Genomic DNA, 26,223 nt, shown 5'->3' on the forward strand with positions numbered 1-26,223 from the left:
GGCACAGAGAGTAAGGGACTGGTCCCAGGCCACACTCTATGGCAGGGCCAGGAATTGAACCCTGATCGCCTGAGGCCCACAGCAGTGGGTAAACTACAAGGCCATCCTCTCAAAAATTACATAGGGAAATTTCAATCTTCTTTCTCAGCAGAAAGGACAAGCACAAAATTACAGAGCAAATGAGAGAGAACAAGGAGGAACTAAACTATTGACTTCCAGACCTGTGCTCAAACCACTACAACATACACTACCTCATAATGACTTCACCAAAGGAGATAAAATGGCTCAGGATTTTGGTAGTGCGATATAGAAACTTGCCCCTTCAGGTTGCTCTTGTGAATTGAGGTGGGTCAGAAACAGAGTTGTTATTATTGAATGTGCATTAGAGACTCAGAAAAAGGAGACTAAAGTTCTCATAAATAACTCCCCACCACGCAGCAATAAAAGTTGCTCAGCTCCTTTCTGGTAATCTTAGAGAGATCAAAGCCTGAATGCTGCTTCCTCTAAGGATGGCCCTTCTCCCGCTCTTAGTTGTGGCACATGGGCATGCCTTGAAGTGCTGCTGCATGCACTCTGCTTGCTTTGAAAATAAAGAGGGCACCTCAGACTCCAGGAATTCCCTCCAGCACCTTTCACAGGCACTAACTCTACATAAAAAAATAACAAGAAAAATGATGCATTTAAAATGACAGCTGCTCCTTTACTAACCTGTCAGTTTTTTATATCAGTGAACACTTGGATTTGAGGTGATACCACTATCACAGGGTGCCAAAGCGGCATGTAATGTTTTGAATCTCTTGTAATTTTTTGTATAATAGAATGCCTGCTTGGCCATAAAGGCAAGTCCACAGGAGCATTCTGTGCTAAGAGAGGAAGGCAAAAGGAAAATACAGTTCTCAGACAGTAACTAAAGAGGCATAAGGGAAGGACAGGAAAAACTATTGTAATTTGGGGATTTAAAAAAAAACATTTAAGATAAAAATTAGGAGTTGCTTGGCAATGCTACATCTAAGTTCTAAAATTAAGTTAGGGTCAAAACATTTTTGATGGGCTGTTCAGAACATTGTTTGAAATCAAGGCAACTGTCTTTTACCGAAAAAGATAGTCTGGCAGAAAGTGAGGGAGTGAAATATGAAATGTATCAGGAAATTTCAGATTTCAATGACTTGAAGAGGTCTGGGGTTTCAGTTCACTTCACCAAGAAGACAGGGGCATTTGCAAAATTTGGATTCAGATCTAGGTTTAGACTTGAATTTTGAACTCTCTGAAGTATGAGCAGGTTTTATCTTGGGCTCATCTCTACTAAAATTGCTATTTAAAAATGACATGCAGAAAATATGGTTTTGTTTAAAAGACAGTAATGACGGCTCCAAAGCTAATTTTCTCTATCATGCTCTGTTAGTGTTGAAATCAGTTTTCTGAAGACTGTAAGACCTTAATACCCACTCAGAAGGCCATTTTATAACTATTGATCTATTTCCTTTTTTAAAATTGTCAGATTTGAAATACTGATTTAAATTCTCTATTTTCGCTATAGCTAAAAATACCCTTTTACAGAATAATTCAAACTCTCTCAGTTTGAAAGAGCTTCCCATTTATAGTATATTAAGCAGACTGCAAAATCTTTCCTGACTGAAGCAGCCCCAAGGCCAAGTCTGCCTAAGCTGTCAGCTAAACTGTTTCTCTGCTTTTATTAAAAAAGAAACTTACATTTAATTGCATGTTAACTGTTAGTGCACAGATAGTGCTGATTGCCAGGAAAGGACAGACATTTGCATCCACAAACAGATATTTCTATCAGATATTCCACTACAGGGTTATCACATTGATTAGCAGAAATGAGGCAGATGGTAATATAGCAGCACTGGGAAATGGCACACAGCATGTTAGTAAGTCTATATTCATCTCAGCTGACTCCTTAGAGTAAATTTGCTTGTGTCTACTTGATTGCAACAAGTTGAACGTACAGTACTCAAAAGTAATGTTAATGCTGAATGCACAGTACTATACTGAAAACTGCTACTGCTACTTACTCTAGGCCACTATTACAAATTGGGAGTTATCCCAGTCTCACTGGTTAAAGTAGAGCAAAACAGGATGGAGAGCTCACCCATTTTGGTGATGGTCACTGTAGGCCGTGATGTACAGCAGGCATGCGGGAGAACGTTGCTTAACTTGTGGTGACAGGTAACAGCACAAGACAGTGGGGACAGAAGGAGGAAAAATGTTTTCTAAGAGTTCATCTCTCCAAAAGGGCTCATAGTCAGCCAAGCAAAAGTGAGTTTGTGTGTGTGCATAGAGCATGTGGAGCTGTGTCAGGATTTATAACTTGAGCTCCACACTCCTGTTCCTGTCATGTTTATATGACTGACCAGGACAGAGAATGGACACTATTAAAAAATAAATCAAACTGGAAAGCCTGGGCAGGATGCAAGGGACCAGTCCTTGGAAAACTGAAATATCCAATGCAATGTCCACCATGGTAGATGAAGATACTTCAGAAAGATTCTTAGCAAAATTATGTATCTGTGTTTCCCCCAAACAGTAGCATTTCCATTGGAGTATGATAGTGATGGTCTACCTTCTGTCATTTATGAGGATCAACTGCATTTCCAACTTGTGTCCAGAATGCCTAAAGGATAGGTATAATTGATGTGGCAAGACAACCTTCACAGTATCTAGATGACCCTTGTCAGTCAGGGAGAGGCTGAGTGACAGGGCATGAAGGAGGGGGCTTATGGAAACTGCTGAAAGAGACCAGGTGATGATCAGAGAGAGAGAACTGAGCAACAGAGAGGTCAGAGAGAGCACTGCTTGATGAAGACTAAGTCAATTGAACGGCCCTTTTAGCAAGTGAGAGTTGAACCAGATCTGCAGGTAGAATAGAGAGGAGAGGGTGGGGAAATGTACAGCTAAGGGGTTGGATGGGTCATCAACATGGAAGCTGAAGTTGCCAAAGACGAGAATGAGAGATTGTGAGGAAAGGAAGAGAGAGTGAGAGACAGGAATACATTACACATTTTGTATATATGCATAGCAATACAAATAAAAAAAGGTACTAAAACAGTTGATGTACATCTAGGTTTTCATACCACCCCTATCACTGTTCTATCGAAGTGCTTAGGGTCACCATAGTATTATGAGTCCAGAGACAGCATGATTGATGTATATTTAATCTAAAACTAGACTATGCTCATTATAATAACATAAGTAACTCCAATGTTTTCTCCTCTATGCAAAACCTTGAAATTTCCCATAGATCTAATAACAGCAGCTGGCTACTGTCAGGCCTTTATTAGAGATTACTGCTCCTTTAAAAAATAAGAAATAAAATTCAAGTACTGGGGTAATGTATGGAAAGCATGCTTGGGAAAGTTGTTTCAGACAAAAAAACTTTTCTATGGCATTGATGTGGAGGGAAGTTGGCCATATACTGGATCAGTATGCTACTCTTTTACATCTGACAGCAGGACTAGAAATCTGAGTAAACTCAAAGGACAAGTCTTCCCTTCAGAACCATGCATAGAGCAAAGGAAGCAGGTAGGTGTCATTTGGCAGCATGGCCCCAAATGTCAAGGAAAGAATGGGCTTTCAGGTATTGTCTTCCATTTCATACCTCCCCCCAAATCTGTCCATCTGCTGTATGGCCGTAGGCCCAATCTGTGATCCCATAATCGTCCTACCGTCCCTTTGAGGGCAATCCTTTCACTCCTTCTCCAGTTAATCATTTGTCAAAAACTTGGAGTTGATAAGACTTGTGGTGTTGCACATGTCTCATGGGAACTTCTGAAGATTTGACCCTCCCTGTATAATTCCAGATTTCTGCACATCACAGAACCAGGCCATTTACTGGGACTTAATATGACTGGCAATCTCTACATTTAGAGACACTGGAATAGCAGGATGGAAGTGTGTTGGCAAAGCAGTATTGGGAAAATCTGTGCAGCACGTGTCTGCACTATGCCTAGCTCTGGATAGTTCTAGTAACCCCTGGTTCTGAGACTTCAATTAACATATAAATTACAAAGTAAACCTTCTAGAATGTATTTCATATGTAAAAAGATAAAAGCAATAAAGTTAAGAGTAATTGCTTCACTGTGGGGACTTGATGCAAGTTGCCCTTCCTTAAAGTTGACATCAAGGGCACTGAGACACAGTTTCTATGTTTAACACGCTTATGAGTCTCTAAAGTCAATCCAGAATGGAAACCCAGGAGGAAAATTGGAGAGGCAGAGTCTACGTTTCCAGCCTGCCATCATTGTAATAACACTAGAGCTGATGCTCTACTTAGGCTTTTGAACTGAAGTAGGATATGATGAAATTCTACACACTGCAGAATGAAATTCTCTGTCCCCTTGTAAGAGGTATATTCATTTCAGCACTTTGTTATTTAGTACCTGTTGCACTTAGAAATTTCCTGTTGTAGAGGTATTTTGGAGTTTTATATGCAACACTAATTTACTGGCTTGGTAAGCTGTATGGCCGTGTTCTTTTATTAAAATGTGATGTATAAAGTATGTTACATTTTAATAAAAAGCATTTCAGCTGACAGCTTGTTGCCATTCTAACATGGAAAATGGGAGTTTATAAATGCAGACTCCACAGCATTCATCAAAATTCCACTAAAATATTCCCCTTCATTACTTGGAACACCACATCAGACCCGTCCCAGAGAAAGACCCATGAATCATCAGGAAAATAAATGCTAAATCCTTGCCCCAGCCATCACCAAGGGCTCTGTCCACAGTGACATAACTACTATTCTAATGCATGTTGTGAGGGGCAGGATACAGCCACACAGCATGAGGGGCGCCATTGCTCTTCAGGGCTCACAGCAAACCAGCGTGCAGTATGTCTGAGAATGGAGGCAGGCTGGGGGAGGAACTGGTCATTTCTCCCTTGTGGGAGGTCAGCACCTGCTGAAATGATAGGCAAGTAATCAGTCTTTTGGGGAGTGCTGGAGTATGAGTGGCTGCAGTGATAGCCATGGACAGGCCACTGCCACTCTGGCTGGGGAGGTCAAGGATTCCCGTCTCATACAGACCATTGTAGATCTTTTTTATATATAGACTAGCTACTCAAAAGCCATGCAGTTTGAAGATTGGATGTTGAACCTGTCACAGGAAGTGGTCACTTAAATAATTGGCACCACATGCCAAAGAATCATTACTCGCTAGTAGTACAGAGCATAGAATAATAGAATATTAGGGTTGGAAGAGACCTCAAGAGGTCATCTAGTCCGAACCCCTGCTCAAAGCAGGACCAGCACCAACTAAATCATCCCAGACAGGGCTTTGTCAAGCCGGGCCTTAAAAACCTCTAAGGATGGAGATTCCACCACCTCCCTAGGTAACCCATTCCAGTGCTTCACCACCCTCCTAGTGAAATAGTTTTTCCTAATATCCAAACTAGACCTCTCCCCCCACTGCAAGTTGAGACCATTGCTCCTTGTTCTGTCATCTGCCACCACCGAGAACAGCCTAGCTCCATCCTCTTTGGAACCTCCCTTCAGGTAGTTGAAGGCTGCTATCAAATCCCCCCTCGCTCTTCTCTTCTGCAGGCTAAATAACCCCAGTTCCCTCAGCCTCTCCTAATAAGTCATGTGCCCCAGGCCCCTAATAATTTTCGGTTCCTTCGCTGGACTCTCTCCAATTTGTCCACATCCCTTCTGTAGTGAGGGGACCAAAGCTGGACACAGTACTCCAGGTGTGGCCTCAGCAGTACCAAACAGAAGGGAACAATCACCTCCCTTGATCAGCTGGCAATGCTCCTACTAATACAGCCCAACAGGTAACAAGGGCACACTGCTGACTCATATCCAGCTTCTCATCCCAGATCCTTTTCTGCAGAACTACTGCTTAGCCAGTTGGTCCCCAGCCTGTAGCGGTGCATGGGATTCTTCCTTTCTAAGTGCAGGACTTTGCGCTTGTCCTTGTACCTCATCAGATTTCTTTTGGCCCAATCCTCCAATTTGTCTAGGTCACTCTAGACCCTATCCTTACCCTCCAGCGTGTCTACCTCTCCTCCCAGCTTAGTGTCATCTGAGAACTTGCTGAGGGTGCAATTAATCCCATCATCCAGATCATTAATAGCATCTTCAAGGACTCAGAATGTATCCTGTGATGTGTTGAATATAGACCGGCAAATGGCTCTGATACATCCTTATGTCACACAGCAATGCTTTGGTGAGAGGTAAAAATATCACCTTCAAGGGTTAACTCTAAAATCTAGTTTTCCTGCAAGTTACTGAAATCTGCTGGAGAGTCTCCTGGGTTCCAGTTCTTTCTTCCAAATCTACCATCTTGCTATAGAAACAGAGACTGGAAGACATTTGTGTCATAGTCCTATTAAACCTGCTGGGGTGCTCCTGTTTCTGCCAGAGCAGGTAATGAATACGTGGTGGTTTAAAGCAGTAGTTGATACTATTAGAGAAACACAGACAGTTTAGAAATGTTTGAGCTATGGAAGTCAAAACTTAGTAGTTTAAAAAATCTGTTAAACTTTAACTGTCCTCAATATATAGCAGGGACATGGTGGGAGGCACAGAAGAATCTATGATTGCTAATAGAAAATTAAAATCTTCAGGTAGCTTTTATCCCTGAAATACAGTTTTAAAAAGCTTTTAAATCTAAAACTTTTGGAATTCTGACAGATAACTAGGTCCTAGATGATACAAGGCTTTTTAGAACATAACCAACATCTGGACCTGGGCCTGGAAGCAAAGAGGAAACTTGTGAGCTTGATTATAGTCTTTTCATTTCAGCTCTGTCATGCTTTGAATCAAAAGATCACACACCTTTTGCTTCAGGAATTGATGTCAAGAGAAATTTGCCTGGCTTTGTTTTTAGTGACAAACTGGAAGCTCAGCTCAGGTTGGCTGAAAGAATCAGCAAGTGGCAAAATCAGCTGAGACTGATTCAGGGTTTTACTTCCAAAAGAAGCAATATTGAAAGCACACAAAAAGAGGTATGGTTTGGAGCTAGTTCCATTACTAAGTTTTTGGATTTAAAATGCAAAGCCAAACTAGAAGGTTGCAATTCAAGTAGATTAGACTGTTCAGTTCCATGCAGCTGTACTTGTAATATCACAGACTGCTACTTTCATTTGGAAAGAACGACTAAAGGATATAGCAAACTGCAGAAATCTGTGATATTGCTGTCACAAAGGAATGAAGTTAATTCATGTCACTGGTGTATAGCATATAAAATATTATTACACTCATTATAACAATCCTGTCCATAAAAACATCAGTGTTGCACAGTTATATGGAACTGAAGTAATACCTGTAATTCCCCATTGACTACAAATCATGCCCGAGGGAAGTTCTGGAGCTCCAGCATGATGAGGGCATAATCTAGTCTGCAGAAGCTTTACTACTGGTGATGACACATTAGAAGGATAAGAATGGACTTGACTTTCAGATGAAACCATATTATTACACCATGAACTGAGCAAATTTGACCAGAAATCACTTTCACTTCTCCAGTTAGAGTCACTTTTCAGAGCAGAATTATACTTCATTCAGCAAGAATTTCCTTTAATAACTAAAAACCAATCTCGAGCATTTTAGGTAGTAATTGGTTCTCCCAGTAGTGTGTGCATCTATGCAAAACACCCAGGAGCTATATTTTACACCAGACATGACACCACACACACTCACTATGGATTTCTCTACACTGGAACATTCACAAAAGTTAAGATTAACTTCACAGCTTTACTTGAATAATGTTCATAATTAGAAGTGTATTAAACCCATGTGTGGACATTCTCTTTCAGAAGTAAAGTGGCCATAGTTTGCTGTTGCTTAATCCTCCCCAAAAGACATCTATGGAAGGTGCCACATAGTGTTTGAGAAAAAAAATCTACACAAATACAGCATGTGCAGCTGCAGTGAAAAACTCCCTCCACTGAACAGGAAGGGCTAACCCAAGGAGTGAAACTGTAATGCCTGTTATATTCCAGGTCTCTCTTGTGTCTACCAATAATAGTGCTAATTAGCATAAATCAGATATGGTTCAGTAGGAAATGGACTGACTAACTTCATATACTCTCATCATACGGTAATCAATTTCTTTCATATATAAACAGTCATTAGCTGCTAACAACTTCCAGTAGCTACTCAGCTGGGCTAGATTTCAGTGTGTGACCTAGAGGTGAAAAGCTCTATATTCCTACTACCAACCCTTCAAGCCATCCAGTTCCTCTAGTATTAGAACCAAAAAAAAAAAGTACATTCATAGCAAATGAAGGAAGCTAGAATGGCTCCCTCAACTCATGCACATTCACTTTACAATTTAATCTAATTACCTCTGTTATTTTAGACATTTCATGAGAAGAGAAAAGAAAAGAATCCACTGTTTGTTTTCTCTGCTGTTTCTTTTGAAAAATGCCATGCAGTGGGATTATTAGCCCACAGGTGCGTATGTAGGGAATATATTTCCCATAGCTCTTTCAAACTGTCTATTGTGAACTCAAGCTGCTAAAAATGCACTATATATTATACAGTATTGATTTATTCATTTGTTCCCCACATATAGAATGAATAGAAACAAATACATGGCTTGCGTACAATTTAAAATGACATCTCCTCTATGCAGAGTAACATAGGCAGTTACAGCCTACTCGGGCACAAGAAAAAGGCCACAATAATAAAAAAATATAAGGAAAATATCAAAATACAACGATTAATTCACTGAAGTCAAGGGCAAACTTCCATGGACCTCAACTGGCACAGTACCTAGTGCCTTTTCCTGTGAAAGGAGTAACATAAAATGTAACTTACAGCTCAGTCACATCCTTGGGAATGCCTTTGGGCAAGATGCGCAGCCCTTTGTTACTGCAACGCACTACTGAGTCCAAGCAAGTACATTGATCGGGACAACGAGGAGAGAGCAGACAGCTGCTTTCATCATTACCTGCAGAGAGACAGCGAGAGCGAGAGAGAGAGAGAGAACACATGAGAGGATCCTGATATTTGGGAAGGAAATCAACCATGCAGGCCAGGAGGGCTTGCTTCAGAGGTAACTGCGCACATCTAATACAAAACAGGGACACCCATAAGTCTACAACAGTTGCATTGTCAATTGGCCCCTAATATTTAGTGTCTCCCCATCATCACATACTGAATCACTGGTATCAGGGTGCAAAACTGTTCTGAAAAATGCTGGCAACTGTTTTAAAAGGAAAAGGAAACAAAGTTTTATCAAAAAGTTAGCCAGCATTTTGAAATTCTACAAATCTTCATCCATTAAATAGCCTCTCCCTGTTACCCCAACACACACACCCGGTGTTTGCTGAAACAGAACACTTTACCAGACTATCAGCCTTAATCTTATCTTGACATAAGATTACAAGGACTCTTTTTAAAAAAAAAAAACTATCTAAGCTTTATGTCCTCATGATGTAAATCTTTCAATGTTAAGTGCTGATTTTTAATGTTGGCATGGCACTTCGTTTATCACTTTAATTGAAAAGCCTCATTGTTGACAAGAATAACTGGGCAAAAAACAAACTGAGCTATACTCTCAGAATTGCTGGCAATGCATCTGTGCATGCATAAAAATATTTAATACTCCTAAAGTGGATTCAAACATCCATAAACAACAGATTAAATCTCATAATTGAAGAAGAACAGGGTATGCATGGAAGAAACCAAGTCTTTGAAGTTAAGAACATTAAAGCATGGATTTTCCCCAAAAACAACATGCTTCACAAAACATTAGGAAAATACAAACTGTAATATCAAGATGCATATGAAAGGAAACATTTAGTGAAAAATATTCTAGATGATCATGATAGGAAGCATATACATGTTTATGAATGTAAACAGACTGAATGTATTGAACATTGAAATAGTAAAGTTAAACCATATGACCATGTTTCCATTAGATATTTTCATTTCTTTAAGATGGATACAAAGACTAATTGAGGCAGAGATGATTTTCCTTCCTTCACGGGTCTGCCAGGTGTATGCTTGTGCCTTCAGGTTTAAACAAGACTGGAAGCCCTGCTAGAGGTCTGAAAAGTAATGCTAGCAACTTTCACTCATGAGTGTGCATGTCTGAAAAGTGATGGTTTGCATTAAAAATGACGGAGGGAAAAAGAAGAAAGGGGAATGAGAAAATAATCCCATCATTACAAAACAACCTATGCCATCAAGATAACTAAATAGCCACATGATCTTTTACTGTAACTCCTGGTCTGCCCTGCTCACTTCCCCCTATTGTTTACTAGACTCACTCATTACTTGCTGATCCTGCAAATGCTTAAGCCCAAGAGCAACTTTATGCACTTGAGTAGTTCCACTGAACCCAAAGGAGGTGAATGTGCATTAGGTTACTCCACTTTCATTCTGCACTACTGCCCCCAGATCTTGCTTCATGGGGAGGTAGAGGCTGATGTACAGAGGGAGCACAAACCACCTCAGATTCTGTCCCCACACAGAGCAGAACTGAAGCATTTCTGCAAAGTCCCTTGGACCACAGACCATAGTTTTGTTCTGTGTTCATACAGCACCTAGCATGACGGGGACCTGTTTCATGTCCAAGACTCCTAGCAGTTACAATGATAGAAACAATAACAGCAGCAGCAACACCTGGGGTCCTTCGCAGCAGAGAAGGAAGGGTCAGAGTTTGCCCCTAAATGGCCACAGCCATTCATTACACTTCACTGAACCTTTCTGACTGATTTCTAAATCTCTAATATTCCTATATTCCCATTATATTTCTGCTGAAACGTCATCGCCCCAAGATCTAGTAGGTTCTCCAAGCAAACCCCATTCCCACTGTCCTCAAAGGTTAAAGGAATGGGAGGAAAAGTCAGTAACTGCACTGGAATTATTCTCAAGGAAGATTGCTTTGTTCGTTAAACTCCCTGGCAAGCGGCTGAATGCATTTGGATTCAAGGGTGAAAAAAAGGTGTCCAGATAAACCAGTCTCAGCTGATTGTACAGGGAAGAACTGATACTTCTATTCTATCTACGCTTGGAGGGAGGGGGCCCAGAACATGGGAATCACTAAGGTACTATTGCCAATAAAAATACAATTCCCAGATGATACAGAACAATGACATTTGATTAGAGACAGTTCTCTCCCTCATGACTACAGTAGAACCTCAGGGTTATGAATACCAGTTATTAACTGACCAGTCAACCCCACACCTCATTTGGAATCAAAAGTATGTAATCAGGCAGCAGCAGAAACATTTTAAAAAAGCAAATACAGTGCCATGTTAAATATAAACTACTAAAATAATAATGGGAAAGCAGCATTTTTCTTCTGCATAGTAAAGTTTCAAAGCTGTATTAAATGTCAATGTTCAGTTGTAAACTTTTGAAAGAACCACCAAAATGTTTTGTTCAGAGTTACGAACTCAGAGTTATGAACAACCTCCATTCCCATAATTCTGAGGTTCTGCTGTAAATTTAATTCAGCTCTTTTCATCATGATATCGTGGTGCTGATTAGGTAGAAAAACCAGCAGAGATACCAATCTGGTAGTGAAATACCAAGTCCCATCCAGTTTCCTTACCATCACAGGTGAAGTCCTGTATAGCTACATCTTGAATCGGAATCTCCTTTAAGAAAGAGGGTTTCTGGCAACGTGGATTTCCGCTAACAATTCTCCTTTTTCTCAGCCACTTCCCCAGCCATGCCAGGTGGCAATTACAATTAAAGGGATTAGACAGCAAATTACTGAAAGAAAATCAAAACAAAAACACATTGAACATGGTCAGCTACTATAGACATTAAGTGACTAGCAAAAGTCCATATATTCAGAGCTCAAGGATTGCACTCAAGGTTCTGCCCCTTATTCTCACTTAGGCTTGTTCTACACAGACATTTTGTACCAGTATAACTGTCTGTAAGAGGTGTGTGTTTTATAACTGATACAGTTCTAGTGAGGGTGCAGTTATATCGGTATTACATTGATATAACTTATTCCCTTTCCCTTAAGGAAATAAACTATATTGGTATAAGCACATTTATACTGACATAACTGTGGCCACACTGGAGAAAAAGGGCATGTACCACTTTACCACAGCCTTTGTGAATAGATAAGCCCTTGATGTGAGTGAGTTTATCCATCTAGAAAAGGCTGTGATAGTACCATACTTACCTGCCTCACAGCTATTGTGAGATACACACCATATCTTGTAACTGCTTCTGAAATATCTTTCGAATGCAGTCCAACTGTTGTAGCACAGCATGCGGCTATGCTACCATTGTAACAATTCATGATAAGTATCAGAGGGGTAGCCGTGTTAGTCTGGATCCGTAAAAGCAGCAAAGAATCCTGTGGCACCTTATAGACTAACAGACATTTTGGAGCATGCGCTTTCGTGGGTGAATACCCACTTCCTCAGATGCATGCATCTGACGAAGTGGGTATTCACCCACGAAAGCTCATGCTCCAAAACGTCTGTTAGTCTATAAGGTGCCACAGGATTCAATTCATGATAAGAGAGCATTGGATGGACTGCCTAAGAGGGGTAAGTGTATATCACAGTTTGGGCTAACAGTTTTTAGAAAAAGAAATCCCTATGCATTCCAAATATCAACAATCATGCTGTCAGGTAAGATTCCTGAGGAACTGTGGGTAACAGCTGTCTTTTTAAACACATCTGTATCTCTAATACCATTGCTGAAGTCACTGTAGACAGAACCTTAGTTCTCAGTTCTTAAAATATTTCTTAAAGATTTCTGGATCTTTTGGATGAAAGCTGCTACATGTAAGGTGGTGTTATATTTAACACATTCATCAGCCTAGTTCTAGGATAATTGGGAAAAGAACCGAGAGAGTCTTGAAAGAAGATAAATGCTACCGGAGACTACAGCTAATACATTGAAGTGTCTATAATTTGTGTTTGTGTTGTTTTAAGCTCAACAGCAAACTAAGAGAAGAGGGTGATGTATGAAAAGCAGCAGTGGCTTCAAGTTTTTGAAAGATATCCCCAAGGAAGGAGAATGAACATGGGGCTTACCACTATCCCCCAAAATGTCAAATGAGGGGCCCAAAATGAAAGCTAGGGAATCCTCAGGGCCCCCCATGAACCACGATAATTTGTGAGTGAATACATTCTCTGCCAGAGATAAAAATCAATGCAATTCCTCTATTGGGCAGGAGATCTCCAGCAAGACAGCAGGAATTTTAAGGCCCAATGAATGCAGCATCTCTTGTCCACGCAGCAAGTGTGTGAATTTAGCTGGAAACAGTGATATGGAGATGCTGGAGGTGTTTGATATCCTACATGCTCTTAAAAATCTGATGTCCCAGTCAAATAAAGCTATATCAATGTTTCATCCAGTCAATGGTGCTTCAGACTGCTATGGAATCTTATAAAAAACATCTGAGTGAACTGTGAGGAAAACGAATAATCATACCACTGCCCAGACCATAAAGTTTTGGGCCACCACCACATACCCACAATATGGTTTACAGCCACTCTTAGAACATTGGCTAACATTTATAGCAAAAAACACCCCAATGGTAGCAATAACCCAAAGCAATGAGTGTGTAATTACAAGTCGGCTTAGCACAGACTATTGAAATTTATAGTTAGAGTAAGAAAGGCAGAAGGGAACTCAGCACAATATGGTTCAACTACCAACCCCCCCCCCCAACTTTCTCTGTCTCCACTATGACTCCACTAACCACTTCACTGTCAATAAAGAGGACTCAAAATGAAGAGAAAAGGAGCAGCTTTCAGAGTCACAAAGTCATAAGCAAACATCTTTTCTCAGGTGAAAACAAGTACTGAAAGCATCCATGTATTTCTAATTATTTTCATACTAAATTGTTTTGCATTTTCTTACATCCATAATAGGACCACAGACAAGATGTCCTGTACATTTTCAAAATGGACTTACTTTGGCACAAACAATGCTTCCATGAACCAAATGTTTAAACCTCCAAAGCCAGGGCAGCCAGTGCTTCACAGGCCATTTGCTATATTGCCCGTAAGAGACTTGAGTCATGTTCTCACACATAAATCCAAAGAACAAAACACTCCCCAATTAGGAGCAGATTATATGTATATAGAATGAGTTTCTTGAAGAAAAGGCTGTATTGAACTTAAAGAATATTTCACACATGTACAGCATCTTTATTCTGGGCATCTCCAAGAGCTTCATAAATATGAGTTTAATCCAAACCCTCTTATGAAGGTGATTATTGTCTCCACTTTACAGATGAATAAACTACATCAAAGAAAGGTCAGTGGAATAACCTTGGGTCCCAGTGATTCAGCAGATGATCAGGGAAGAGAACTCAGGTTTTCTGACCTCTCCCAGTGCCAGGTTCTAACTTATTAAACACGATTTCTCACAAACAAGACCATCTTTACTGTCAGACTCATGAAGCTGTACTGATTTCTGGCTCTACGGCTTTCTAATCAAGAAATAAAAGGTGAAAATAGAGAAAACATAAAAAAGTAACCTTACTCTTTTATTCACATTTCAGGATTCATACTTTATACACCTTTGACTTACTGAATCCACGGCAAAGATCTCTTTAATGTAGAGTTTTGCTACATGGAAAAAATATTATAACTCAGTTATAAGGCTCTGAATCTGTCATTTTTATTAATGTGGAGCGGTATTTTAATACACAAGCAGTCCTAATGTTTCCAAAAGAACTACTTGTGTAGTAAGGCTCTGCTAGTATGGGTGGCATGAACTGGGTCCTAAGGGATCGTTGAGTCTGCTCATTCATATCTTTGAAATTTATCAGCTGTTTTTTGATTCACATCCAGTTCAGTTTTTCAGACCTCCACTATGATCCATAAGAACATAAGAATGGCCATACTGGGTCAGACCAAAGGTCCATCCACCACAGTATCCTGTCTGCCGACAGTGACCAATGCCAGGTGTCCCAGAGGGAGTGAACCTAACAGGTAATGATCAAATGATCTCTCTCCTGCCATCCATCTCCACCCTCTGACAAACAGAGGCTAGGGACACCATTCCTTACCCATCCTGGCTAATAGCCATTAATGGACTTAACCTCCATTAATTTATTTAGCTCTCTTTTAAACAGTTATAGTCCTAGTCTTCTCCTCAGGCAAGGAGTTCCACAGGCTGACTGTGCACCGTGTGAAGAAGAACTTCCTTTTATTTGTATTAAACCTGCTGCCTATTAATTACATTGGGTGGCCTCTAGTTCTCATATTATGGGAACAAGTAAATAGCTTTTCCTTATTCACTTTCTCCACATCACTCATATTTTTATATACCTCTATCATATCCCCTGTTAGTCTCCTCTTTTCCAAGCTGAAAAGTCCTAGCCTCTTTAATCTCTCCTCATATGGGATCTGTTCCAAACCCCTCATCATTTTAGTTGCCCTTCTCTGAAACTTTTCTAATGCCAGTATATCTGTTTTTTGAGATGAGGAGACCACATCTGTACACACTATTCAAGATGTGGGTGTACCATGGATTTATATAAGGGCAATAATATATTCTCTGTCTTATTCTCTATCCTTTTTTTAATGATTCCTAACATCCTGTTTGCTTTTTTGACTGCCACTGCACACTGCGTGGACATTTTCAGAGAACTATCCATGATGAGTCCAAGATCTCTTTCCTGATTAGTTGTAGCTAAATTAGCCCACATCATACTGTATGTATAGTCGGCGTTATTTTTTCCAATGTGCATTACTTTGTATGCATTTATCCACATTACATTTCATTTGCATTTTGTTGCTCAATCACTTAGTTTTGTAAGATCTTTTTGAAGATCTTCACAGTTTGCTTTGGTCTTAACTATCTTGAGCAGTTTAGTATCATCTGCAAACTTTGCCACCTCACTGTTTACCCCTTTTTCCAGATCATTTAAGAATAAGTTGAATAGGATTGGTCCTAGGACTGACCCTTGGGGAACACTAGTTACCCCTCTCCATTCTGAACATTTACCATTTATTCCTACCCTTTGTTCCCTCTCTTTTTAACCAGTTCTCAATCCATGAAAGGATCTTCCTTCTTATCCCATCACAAATTAATTTACGTAAGAGCCTTTGAGCGACCTTGTCCACATGTTTGTTGACCCAGTCAAAGAACTCTAATAGATTAGTAAGACATGATTTCCCTTCACAGAAACCATGTTGACTTTTGCCCAACAATTTATGTTCTTCTATGTGTCCGACAATTTTATTCTTTACTATTGTTTCAACTCATTTGCCTGGTACTGATGTTAGACTTACCGTAATTGCTGGGATCACCTCTAGAATCCTTTTTAAATATTGGCGTTACATTAGCTATCTTTCAGCCACTGGGCACAGAAGCTGATTTAAAGGACAGGTTATAAACCCTAGTTAATAGTTCCGCAGTTTCACATTTGAGTTCTTTCAGAACTCTTGGGTGAAAGCCATCTGGTCCCAGTGACTTGTTACTGTTAAGTTTATCAAATAATTCCAAAACCTCCTTTAGTGACACTTCAATCTGCGACAATTCCTTAGATTTGTCACCTAGAAAGGACGGCTCAGGTTGGAAATCTCCTTAACATCCTCAGTCGTGAAGACTGAAGCAATTAATTCATTTAGTTTCTCCGCAATGACTTTATCGTCTTTAAGTGCTCCCTTTGTATCTCGATCGTCCAGGGGCCCCACTGGTTGTATAGCAGGCTTCCTGCTTCTGATGTACTTAAAAAAAACATTTTATTACCTTTTGAGATTTTGGCTAGCTGTTCTTCAAACTCCTTTTAGGCTTTCCTTATTACATGTTTACACTAATTTGGCAGTGTTTATTATGCTCCTTTCTATTTACCTCACTAGGAACTGACATCCACTTTTTAAAAGATAGCTTTTTATCTCTCACTGCTTCTTTTACATGGTTGTTAAGCCACGATGGCTCTTTTTTAGTTCTTTTACTGTGTTTTTTAATTTGGGATATACATTGAAATTGGGCCTCTATTATGGTGTCTTTGTAAAGTGTCCATGCAGCTTGCAGGGATTTCACTCTAGTCACTGTACCTTTTAATTTCTGTTTAACTAACCTCCTCATTGTTGCATAGTTCCCCTTTCTGAAATTAAATGCCACAGTGTTGGGCTCAGGGGTTGTTTGTTCTGTATCATGAGAAAACAGCCATCATTCTTAAGGATGCTCTTTAAAGAAATGGAGAGGAATAAAGCTAAATCAAACAAAAAATGAGGCTCATGACTTCAGAATAACTGTTTAACAATCAAAGTTGGATGAACAATAAAATAAAGAGAGCTTACCAGAAGGGATAATGCGCCTCATGTGGACTGTTTTGATATAATACTATTTACTCTTCAATATCTTATACACATTTCTCAACATGTTATACTCCTCTCTTGGTGGTTTTCCACAGTAGGATTTCTTGTTTTTTTGGGAACACTGTCTTGCCGCCAAACAGATTTTACAAAGCATAACTTTAAGACCAATTCAGTGACAAGGACTCAGAGTGAGTCCTTAATACAATATTTTTCATGTGGTGGTATTACCAGACATATTGGGCATGACTATATGGCACATCTGATGCACTGTAAGCACAATGAGAGTATAATTATTATTATGATATAATCCAGTTAATTATGACAGAAGGGCAGGGAATGCAACAGTTAAGACTGCATAATAATATCTGTGCTACCACCCTGTTTTCAGCTGAATTTTGCCCCTTTGAGGATGAAATGTTTCATGCTTGGTCTCCACCAAAAGGACAGGTTATTATTATATTATTATATTATACTATATTATATAAAAGGTAAAAGCTGAAGCAAAAATGGGTTAGCCAATTTTATCCACATGGAGACTAAATGCCTACTCCTATCATAGAAAGATTCTTGACTTCTTTTTCAAACCTGGAATAGATATGGTAGAAAGTTGAAAAACAGCATGACAAAAATATGCCCTTCAGGAGGAGAAGTGTCTTTTTAAAAAAAATCAAGTGTTATATGTTCATAGTACATTTTGCATGGGGGGAGGTTGCGTAAGCTCCTACATTTTATGTTTTCTCCGTTTTGACCTTTTATTTATGAATTAGGAGGGCCCTAGAGCTAAACACCAGCACATCCGTATTATATTCTCATAAGTAAAGTAGGGAAATGTGGCTTAGATGAAATTACTACAAGGTGCATGCACAACTGGTTGAAAGATCATTCTCAAAGAGAAGTTATCTTGATTTGCTGTCAAATTGTGAGGGTATATCTAGTGGGGTTCTGCAGGGGTCAATCTTGGGTTTGGTACTATTCAATATTTTCCTGAATGACTTGGATAATGGAATAAAGAATATGCATATAAAATTTGCAGATGGCACTGAGCTGGGAGGGATAGCAAGCACCATGGAGGACAGGTTTAAAATTCAAAATGACCCTGCAAATTGGAGAATTTGTCTGAATTCAAGAAGATAAAGTCCATTAAAGACAAGTGCAAAGTGTTTCACTTAGGAAGAAAAAATCAAATGCACAACTGCAAAATAGGGAATAACTGGCTAGGTGGTAGTAATGCTGAAAAGGATCTGGGGTTATAGAGGACCACAAACTGAATATGAGTAATCAATGGGATGCAGCTGCAGAGAAAGCAAATACGATTCTGGGGTATATTAACAGAAGTGTTGTATGTAAGACACAGGAGGTAACTGTCCTGCTTTACTCGGCACTGGTGAGGCCCCAGCTGGAGTCGTGTATCCAGTTCTGGACACCACAATTTAAGAAGGATGTGGACACACTGGAAAGAATCCAGAGGAGAGGTACTAAAATGATAAAAGGTTTAGAAAACCTGAGCTATCAAGAAAGGCTGAAAAAACTGGACAAGTTTAGTCTTGAGAAAAGAAAACTGAGGAGCAACCTGATGTCTTCCAATATGTTAAGGGCTGTTATAAAGAGGACAGTGATGAATTGTTCTCCTTTTCCACTGAAGATAGGACAAGAAGTAATGGGCTTAATCTGCAGCAAGGAAGATTTAGGTTAGATATTAGGAAAAACTTTCTAACTATAAGGGTGGTTAAGCTCTGGAACAGACTTCCAAGGGAGGTCGTGGCATCCTCATCATTGGATGCATTTAAAAAACAAGTTGGACAAATCCCTATTGGGATGGTCTAGGTTTACTTGGTCCTGTCACAGAGCAGGTGGCTGGACTTCATGACTTCGAGGTTCCTTCCATCCCTACATTTCTATCATTCTATGATTTGTCAGCTTCTGTGGGTAACCTAGTGTCTAGAGAAAAGTACTGGGTTGAGGAAGGGTTTTAAGTTTTCCCGACACATTTGGCAGGATATGGTGGGGCTGAGCAAGGTGTGCTGAAAGGGAGCTGGGGCTGAGGACATTCTTCAGTTTCTGCAAGGTGATCCAGGCTCAGGGACTCTTTGGTCCTGTTTGGAGCGCACTGAAGTTAAAGAGGCTTCACATGAGTGTGGAGGTCTACCCATGCAGATCATTTTGCAGGATAAGGTGCACAGGAGAAAGTTCCCCTCTTGGGCATTTTAGGAATTACATAGCTGGGGAAAGCATAAGACAGCCCAACTCTGGCATTAGCATTAAGTTTTCTCATGGTAAAATTCACCTCTATTTACAGACAGTACATGGCCTCTTGGCACTTCACTGCCACATATAGGGCTTAAGTGACACAACTGCCTTGAACAGTCTCTCTGCTCAGGGGTGAATTTCACCCTTCATATAATTTCTGGTATGGAGAACATACATTCACATGTCACAGTAATCTAAGCAACTCTTGATGATTTCATGTAATTAATTTTATTTTTAAAAATAAACACGGTTATAAACTAACTTGGCACCATATTCAGAGGGCCGGAAACTGAATCGCAAGGCAGCATCTCTTTTACGTGATTGCATGAATTTAAATGTAACCCCTGGCTTCAAATTTTCCCATTTATTGTAAGTCTGAGATGGATCTGTTCCAAAACCCTGGATCCAAACACCCAGAAGACTGGCAAAGTCCAATAATCTGGTTCCAGTACAAATTCTGTAATTTAAATATTCAAGTGTAATTTTTGTTTATGGAGGAAAATTGATAATGTTATTGCATAGTCAATAGTGGGAACAATGACCAAATCTTTTCTTCATGTTACTGTCTGAGGAAGCATGGATTATTCATATGTAATGGTGCAATAAATATCACTCAATTAATTAAACTTAATATTTTTCCAAATATACTGATCCTTTCACTAATCCTTTTCGAGATATATTATATATTAGAAAACTAGACAGATATATTTTGGTACCAAAACAGCTCAAGCTGTTTCCAAGGAAACATGATGATGACACTTGGCAGTACCATTAGGTCAATGAATCTAAGTATCAAATGGAACAAAAGCTTCACTAAGCAAAATTATTTCTAATGATAAGCAATTTGAAAGCCTGGAAGGGACAATAAATTGCAACAGTGTTAGGATGGAGTTTGACTGAGGCTATTACAGTGGGCATTTTCAGATCACAAACAGCAATGTTTGACAGTTGGAATGCTATAAAATTAAGTAATCAAATTTTCTATACCTAATGATAGTAATATAGCCACTCACATTGAAACAGGGCAATCAGGCTTTTAGCAAAGGTGGCTTATTAAAAAGTTTCAGTCAAAGATACAAGAATAATTTTTATAGCAGGGGTGGACACAGCCTTTGAAATAAGGAAGCAGCCAGTCAACCAGAAGTGTCTTTATTAAAATGTGCGAAGAGCTATGGAAGCTGAAATATTTAAAAGGAAAAATTCCAAACTGCAGCCTGTCTTGATACTGTTATAATCAGCTGGGAAACACACTCTAAAATCTAGGCTGATATTTTAATATTGTGTAAGTGTGCCCTCTTAGCATGTTTAATTCATGCAAAGCCCACTGTGGATAACATGCATGCCTAGGTATTAAAATACATGCATTAGGACTGGGCCTGCAGAACTGCATACATACCTAAAAAGTGGGAACCTAAATATTTATTTATTTAAATTATCCCACTGGTAGTAAGAAATCATAAAAACAGCTATGCTTTTGCAATGACACAAAAAATAAATGTATCTGCTCCCTCTGCTGGAAATCATTCCTTTGAGTGCTATTTTCAGAACTGTACACTTTCTGACAATATTAAGGATAATGACTGTAAGCAAAAAGTAACAATGCTGCTTTTAATCTGGTGAATGACACAAAATATAGTTTCTCAAATAAAAAAATGGAAAGAAATGTTAGTTTATAAGTGGTTATTATAAAAATGAATATAAAATTGAGTGGTTCGTAGTTTTGTATTAATAAATGGCAAAAAAGTGAAACTTAAACACTGATTAATCCTCACAATTTAGGGTGAACAGGACAGTCAATGACCTGAACTCTCTAAGTGATGAAAGTAACATTTAATCTCTAGTAGCATCAGGACACAGGCATAGCCTGAAACACGGGTTGGGAAAACAACAGTTCCTCATTTTTCAAGTAAAGGTGTGACTACACTTATGGTAACTGTAAAGTACAGACACTGAACACTCTGCTGGCATAGGGATAAATAGCAGTGTAGATGGTAAGGTACGGTTTAGATGAGGAGAGCAGAGTGCCCTGCACACCTGAACCCTATGGTAAATACCCTACACCAATGGCCAAGCAGTGCCTCCCATGTCTACATTGCTATTTTTAGTTAGTGCAGTGTACTGCAGCCTCCCCGCGCCAGAGCCTTTCCCTGCTGCGCCCAGTAGCTTCTCGCTGCCTTCCGCCACCAGAACCTTTTACTGCTGCGGGTAGCTACACACCACAGTGACAAGCGTGGATGCAGCCTGCCTTCACTGCAGCGTGTAGCTATACATGTAGTGCCTGTACTCTACTCGCTGCCATAAGTGTTGACACGGCATGTATCTGAATGATATGACACCAAATTCAGAGTTCAGTGAAGTCAATGGGGGTCCTGCCATTGACTTGAATGAGCATTGGATCAAGACCTATGTGAAAATCTGTCTGAGTAAACTTCCTAATTCAAACATGGATAGGAACACAATGTTCATCTTTCACGGTCAAAGTGACTACTAAAAGGCATTTTTGTGCCAAAGCAGCTCAGTCAAGTATCATCAGTTTTAACACACTGCCAGAGACTGTGAAAATCTTTATGTGCAGCTGAAAAATACCCACAAAGGTGAAAAATTCTTTCCTGCCATTAAATATGACACAATCACAAATTACTCCCAGCCTTGTTTGTGCAACCAATAACCCAGTGAACTGTAAACAAAGGGAAACACAGGCATTATTTGTTTATGACTACACAGCACTTGAAATTGTGCTTGACCTAGGCTAAAAATAGGAGTGTGGCCAGTGTGGCAAGGTGGTGGCTTGGGCTAGCCACCTGAGTATATAGCCAGCGGGTTGGACAGGACTGCATTTGGGCGGCTAGCCCAAGGCACCGCTATGGCTACCCTGCTATTTTTAGCACGTTAGCTCTGCTCGAGACAGTCTGTCTGTCTATCTGTGTTGGGAAACACTCTTCCAGCTGCTGTGTTGACATACCTTTTATTTGAGAGCATATGATAAGCTAGTTCCTTTCCTGACATTCAAGGGTAAGTAAATGAGGGATGGTTCCCTGTTCTGAGGTCCCTTGTAATACAGACAAGCATACAGAGATTAGGAAAAGGGAAACAGAGGGACCTGTTAAAAATTGAACAGATTCACTGTTGACAGCATAGCAGAGGTGAGTTTTTGAGAGAGACTTAAAAGCAGATAGGGCATGATTCTTGGGGACTAGTTCAAGATCGTCACTCCACGCATAGGGGATGCATGGAGGCAACTGCAAGAAGTAGGGGAAAAGGCAGACAAGGTTGGGAATGCTGGCAGCACAGGAAAGCACATGTGGAATACTACATTTTGGAATGTATGGTTTGACCAATATAGAAGAAAAAGCAATGCAGGTGGTGACCAGTGAAAATGAATTCCACTATCGTTAGTGCCCTTGTCCTTCAATCTGCAGGGTGACTGTTAGGAGGATTGTTTCCCTCTCTCTCCTTTCTACCAAAGGGTGAGATGCCACAGCATGAACTGGCTGGTTGGGGAAAGGCTATTAACAAAATTGATAAAAATAAAGGAAGGAGCAACAAAACATTGCAAGACCTCCGCTCTGCTACACTCCTTCCCCCCACCCCAAAAACAAACATATACTCCATATTTAAAACAAGTAAACACCACAGAGGTTACTTTTGAGCCAAAAAAATGCAATAGTAACAAAGAGTTTGTTTTGTTTGGATAGTTAGGGTGTATTTTCAGTGCACAGTGGATGGGATTAAGTAGACAACTTCCATTTACAGTTGCGCCAGTTTCCCATTCACAGCTGGAAGCACAGATCAGACTGTATCTCTCTATTTAACAATGTGTACTTGTATGAAAATAGATACACTAAGAAAGGAACCCAGAAAATATATAAGAAAAGTCAGAAATACTATAGAAAAACCTTGAAAACCCTTTGCAAATGTTTAGGCTGGGATTTGCAAATTCCAATGGGAACTGAGCTCCCCTTCCTTTTAGGTTTAGATATTCATTTTATAGAACAAGTTTTTTGACATTTAGGTTTTTTGATTAAATTGAAAAAAAAAACAACCAACCAACCAACCAACCAACAAAAAACCCCCTTTTCTCTGCCCTCTGTCTGTCCACACTGAAACTGAGCACGGAAACTCTAAAGCAGTCGCAGAAGTTCTAAATTCTCCAACGTTCAATTTCAGTGAATTAAAAATAAATGAAGATGGTTCAGATGGTTCTCTCCATCTGAATACTCAAAACACTTTGATTTCACAACTAACAAATTCTCTTAAAGTATGGGACAATAGCAGGACCACACAGAGGTGTTCAGGGTCAGGGCCAAAATCTGAAACTGAAGCGCCCACCCGTCCCTGCCCAGCATCTAAGGCTCCAATGGTGGGGTGGTAGGAAGAGTAAGCCCACTCCACATGCACCCTGTACTGGTGGCCCTTGTCCCATGGAGCTGGGCCCAGCTTCCCCCTTCTGGTGTTGCAACCTGGCGCGGTGGGTCCTTGTGCTGATTTGAGCCTGCAGTGGCCGGGCCAAACCTGAATGCCAGGCTGCAATGGACCCCTCTCTCCCGCCCCAGCCCAGGCAGTCATAGACAGTGGCACCATCAAAAAAAAATAAAAGGATTACTTACATCGTGGACAAAGAGACAAGTGTATTGAAAGCTCCAGGAGTGATGGTGGTGATGCGATTGTCGTAGAGAGAGAGCAACCTTACTGAGCTTAGTCCTGTGAAGGTGTCATTGTTCACACAGCTGATTAAGTTGCTCCTCAGCATCCTGAAAAGATTCAGACATGGAATTAGAATACTTCTGGAGACTGTAGCGAAGGTGGTGGCGGTGGTGGCCTAATCTAAAGGCAGGGGTCCACAAATGCCATTTCTAACATTCATCTGTTGTAATACAGGACAGTGACTGATGCTAAATGAGCATCAGACCCTATTCTGTTTTGACTATCAAGAATACAAATAGCTACCAAAGGGTCCTTCTCACCTCAAAAGTGTACCATTATGAATCTCAAACTCCATTACTATACTTGTTCACGCATGGCATTAAAGAGTGGTGGACACTCTGCAGCTAGAAATTACAGTGGAACCAAAAACCTTCACTAGCATCAGACATGCAGTCAGCTTTAAAAGTCTAATGATTTACTGAGTATGGGAGTAATCTAAAATGGATTTCTGAGGCCACCTGATATGGACTCTGGCTACCCTCTGAGCATAACAATACTTACATTGCTTTAACAAAATGACTATCCTAAATAGCTTTTTAAAATTTGGATTTAAACAGTATGAAAGGAGACAACAACAGTGGAAGCTTATGTATGGTATAGGAAAAGATTGCCACACCAAAACCAGCTCTGAAAGCTTATTATCATCATTAACTTTCCTATAGCAGTCAGAGGGGAAAAAAAGTTATGACCCCATAGAATGCCTCTTTGCTCAACGCTCGTACCAGATGAACATACATTGCTGTGAGTTGTTATGGTAACAATGAATTTGATGGTAAAGCCTAACTGAATTGAAATACAGTAATATCTAATTTTGCTTCATAGCCACAAAGGCTTTAGAGCTATTCAAGAAGTATGTGTCACATTTCATATAAAAGACTGTAGTGGTACATTAATGTCACTATTCATCTTCAGATTAAATATTGTTCAGTATCTAAAGCATACCACCAGAAGGTCCCAAAACACATGCGATCATGTGCTCCCACTCCAATAATCTAAGCATGTAAACTAAAGGGGAAATAATTCTCTGCTCTGAAATCCAGGCAGTCTGCACTGAGTTCAGTATACCCTGTTGTCACATCCCACACTGATACCAGCCAGCTAGACAGGGATACTACATTGATAGGGGGTACTTTACCATTGCCTGAGAGAGATTAGATTTAGCAAAACAAGTATAGATATTTACATTGTAATCAGGCATTTTGGTGTGAAAGGCCATGACCTGACACTAAGTTTTAAGTGGATAAACTTCCAAATCCAGTTATCACCTCAGACACCTATAATATAAACAGATGGGTCCTAGTGCCGTAAGCAGTGGTTAAATAGAGCATGTTAAAAAATGGGGAGACCAAAAAGCACATGACAAGAGATGTTAACAGGACACCAAAAGTTGGAGGGAACTTGTCCCTTCATGCAATGGTTCCATTTATGCCATAAACTCTGGAAGGAACATTCTATTATAAAAGAAGGGGGTGTCTAAGGCCCTGGTTGCATTAGGTCAATTCTGGAAATACATTATATTGAAGTTATGTCAGAATGACGTTTTTTTTGGATTCTATATGTTTTAGATGGTAACTTTACATAGCTAGGCTGGTTTATAAATGCCCGTCGATCTCTATAACTATTTAATACATTTATAGAAGCACACAGGTTTTTCAAAATCAATGCATGCCTCTGTCCAACATGGCCTTTTGGTTTAAGGCTATAGTTTTTATGCTCAAAGAATGCAGGTTTATAGATCCAAATATAGTCTCTGAAGCCAACTCTGGATTCTCTACCACACACCGGGTGCCCTTTCTGAAGGAAAACTTATACTTACAGATTTTCATTTCATGCTGTGTATATTTAGACTGCTTTAGCAGCTTGGGGGAAATGCAGGTCAGGTCAGCAGCATAGCGCAAATGCTAAATATCTTTCTATGAAAAAATACTTATTTTGTTTGGGAGCCCTGCCATGGGCTGCTTTCATAGCATAAAAAGTTAATTTAGTATCCACAAACAGTATTTAAAAGTTTCTCAGTAAAACACACACACCAGATAGACTAAG

General features: G+C 39.9%; 1 protein-coding gene across 1 annotated transcript in view; it reads right to left on the reverse strand.

Moving 5' to 3' along the window:
• SLIT3 (slit guidance ligand 3) overlaps positions 1 to 26,223 on the reverse strand; it is a 789,390-nt gene that overhangs the window by 152,886 nt on the left and 610,281 nt on the right. Inside the window, exons 18-20 of the mRNA XM_050962519.1 lie at positions 24,084 to 24,227; positions 11,529 to 11,692; positions 8,783 to 8,915 (exon numbers count right to left, since the gene is read on the reverse strand). Coding sequence (XP_050818476.1) covers positions 8,783 to 8,915; positions 11,529 to 11,692; positions 24,084 to 24,227 — 441 coding nt within the window. The remainder of the gene's footprint in view (positions 1 to 8,782; positions 8,916 to 11,528; positions 11,693 to 24,083; positions 24,228 to 26,223) is intronic.

The sequence above is a fragment of the Gopherus flavomarginatus genome, chromosome 7 (assembly GCF_025201925.1).
Source record: "Gopherus flavomarginatus isolate rGopFla2 chromosome 7, rGopFla2.mat.asm, whole genome shotgun sequence".
Taxonomy (NCBI): Eukaryota; Metazoa; Chordata; order Testudines; family Testudinidae; genus Gopherus; species Gopherus flavomarginatus.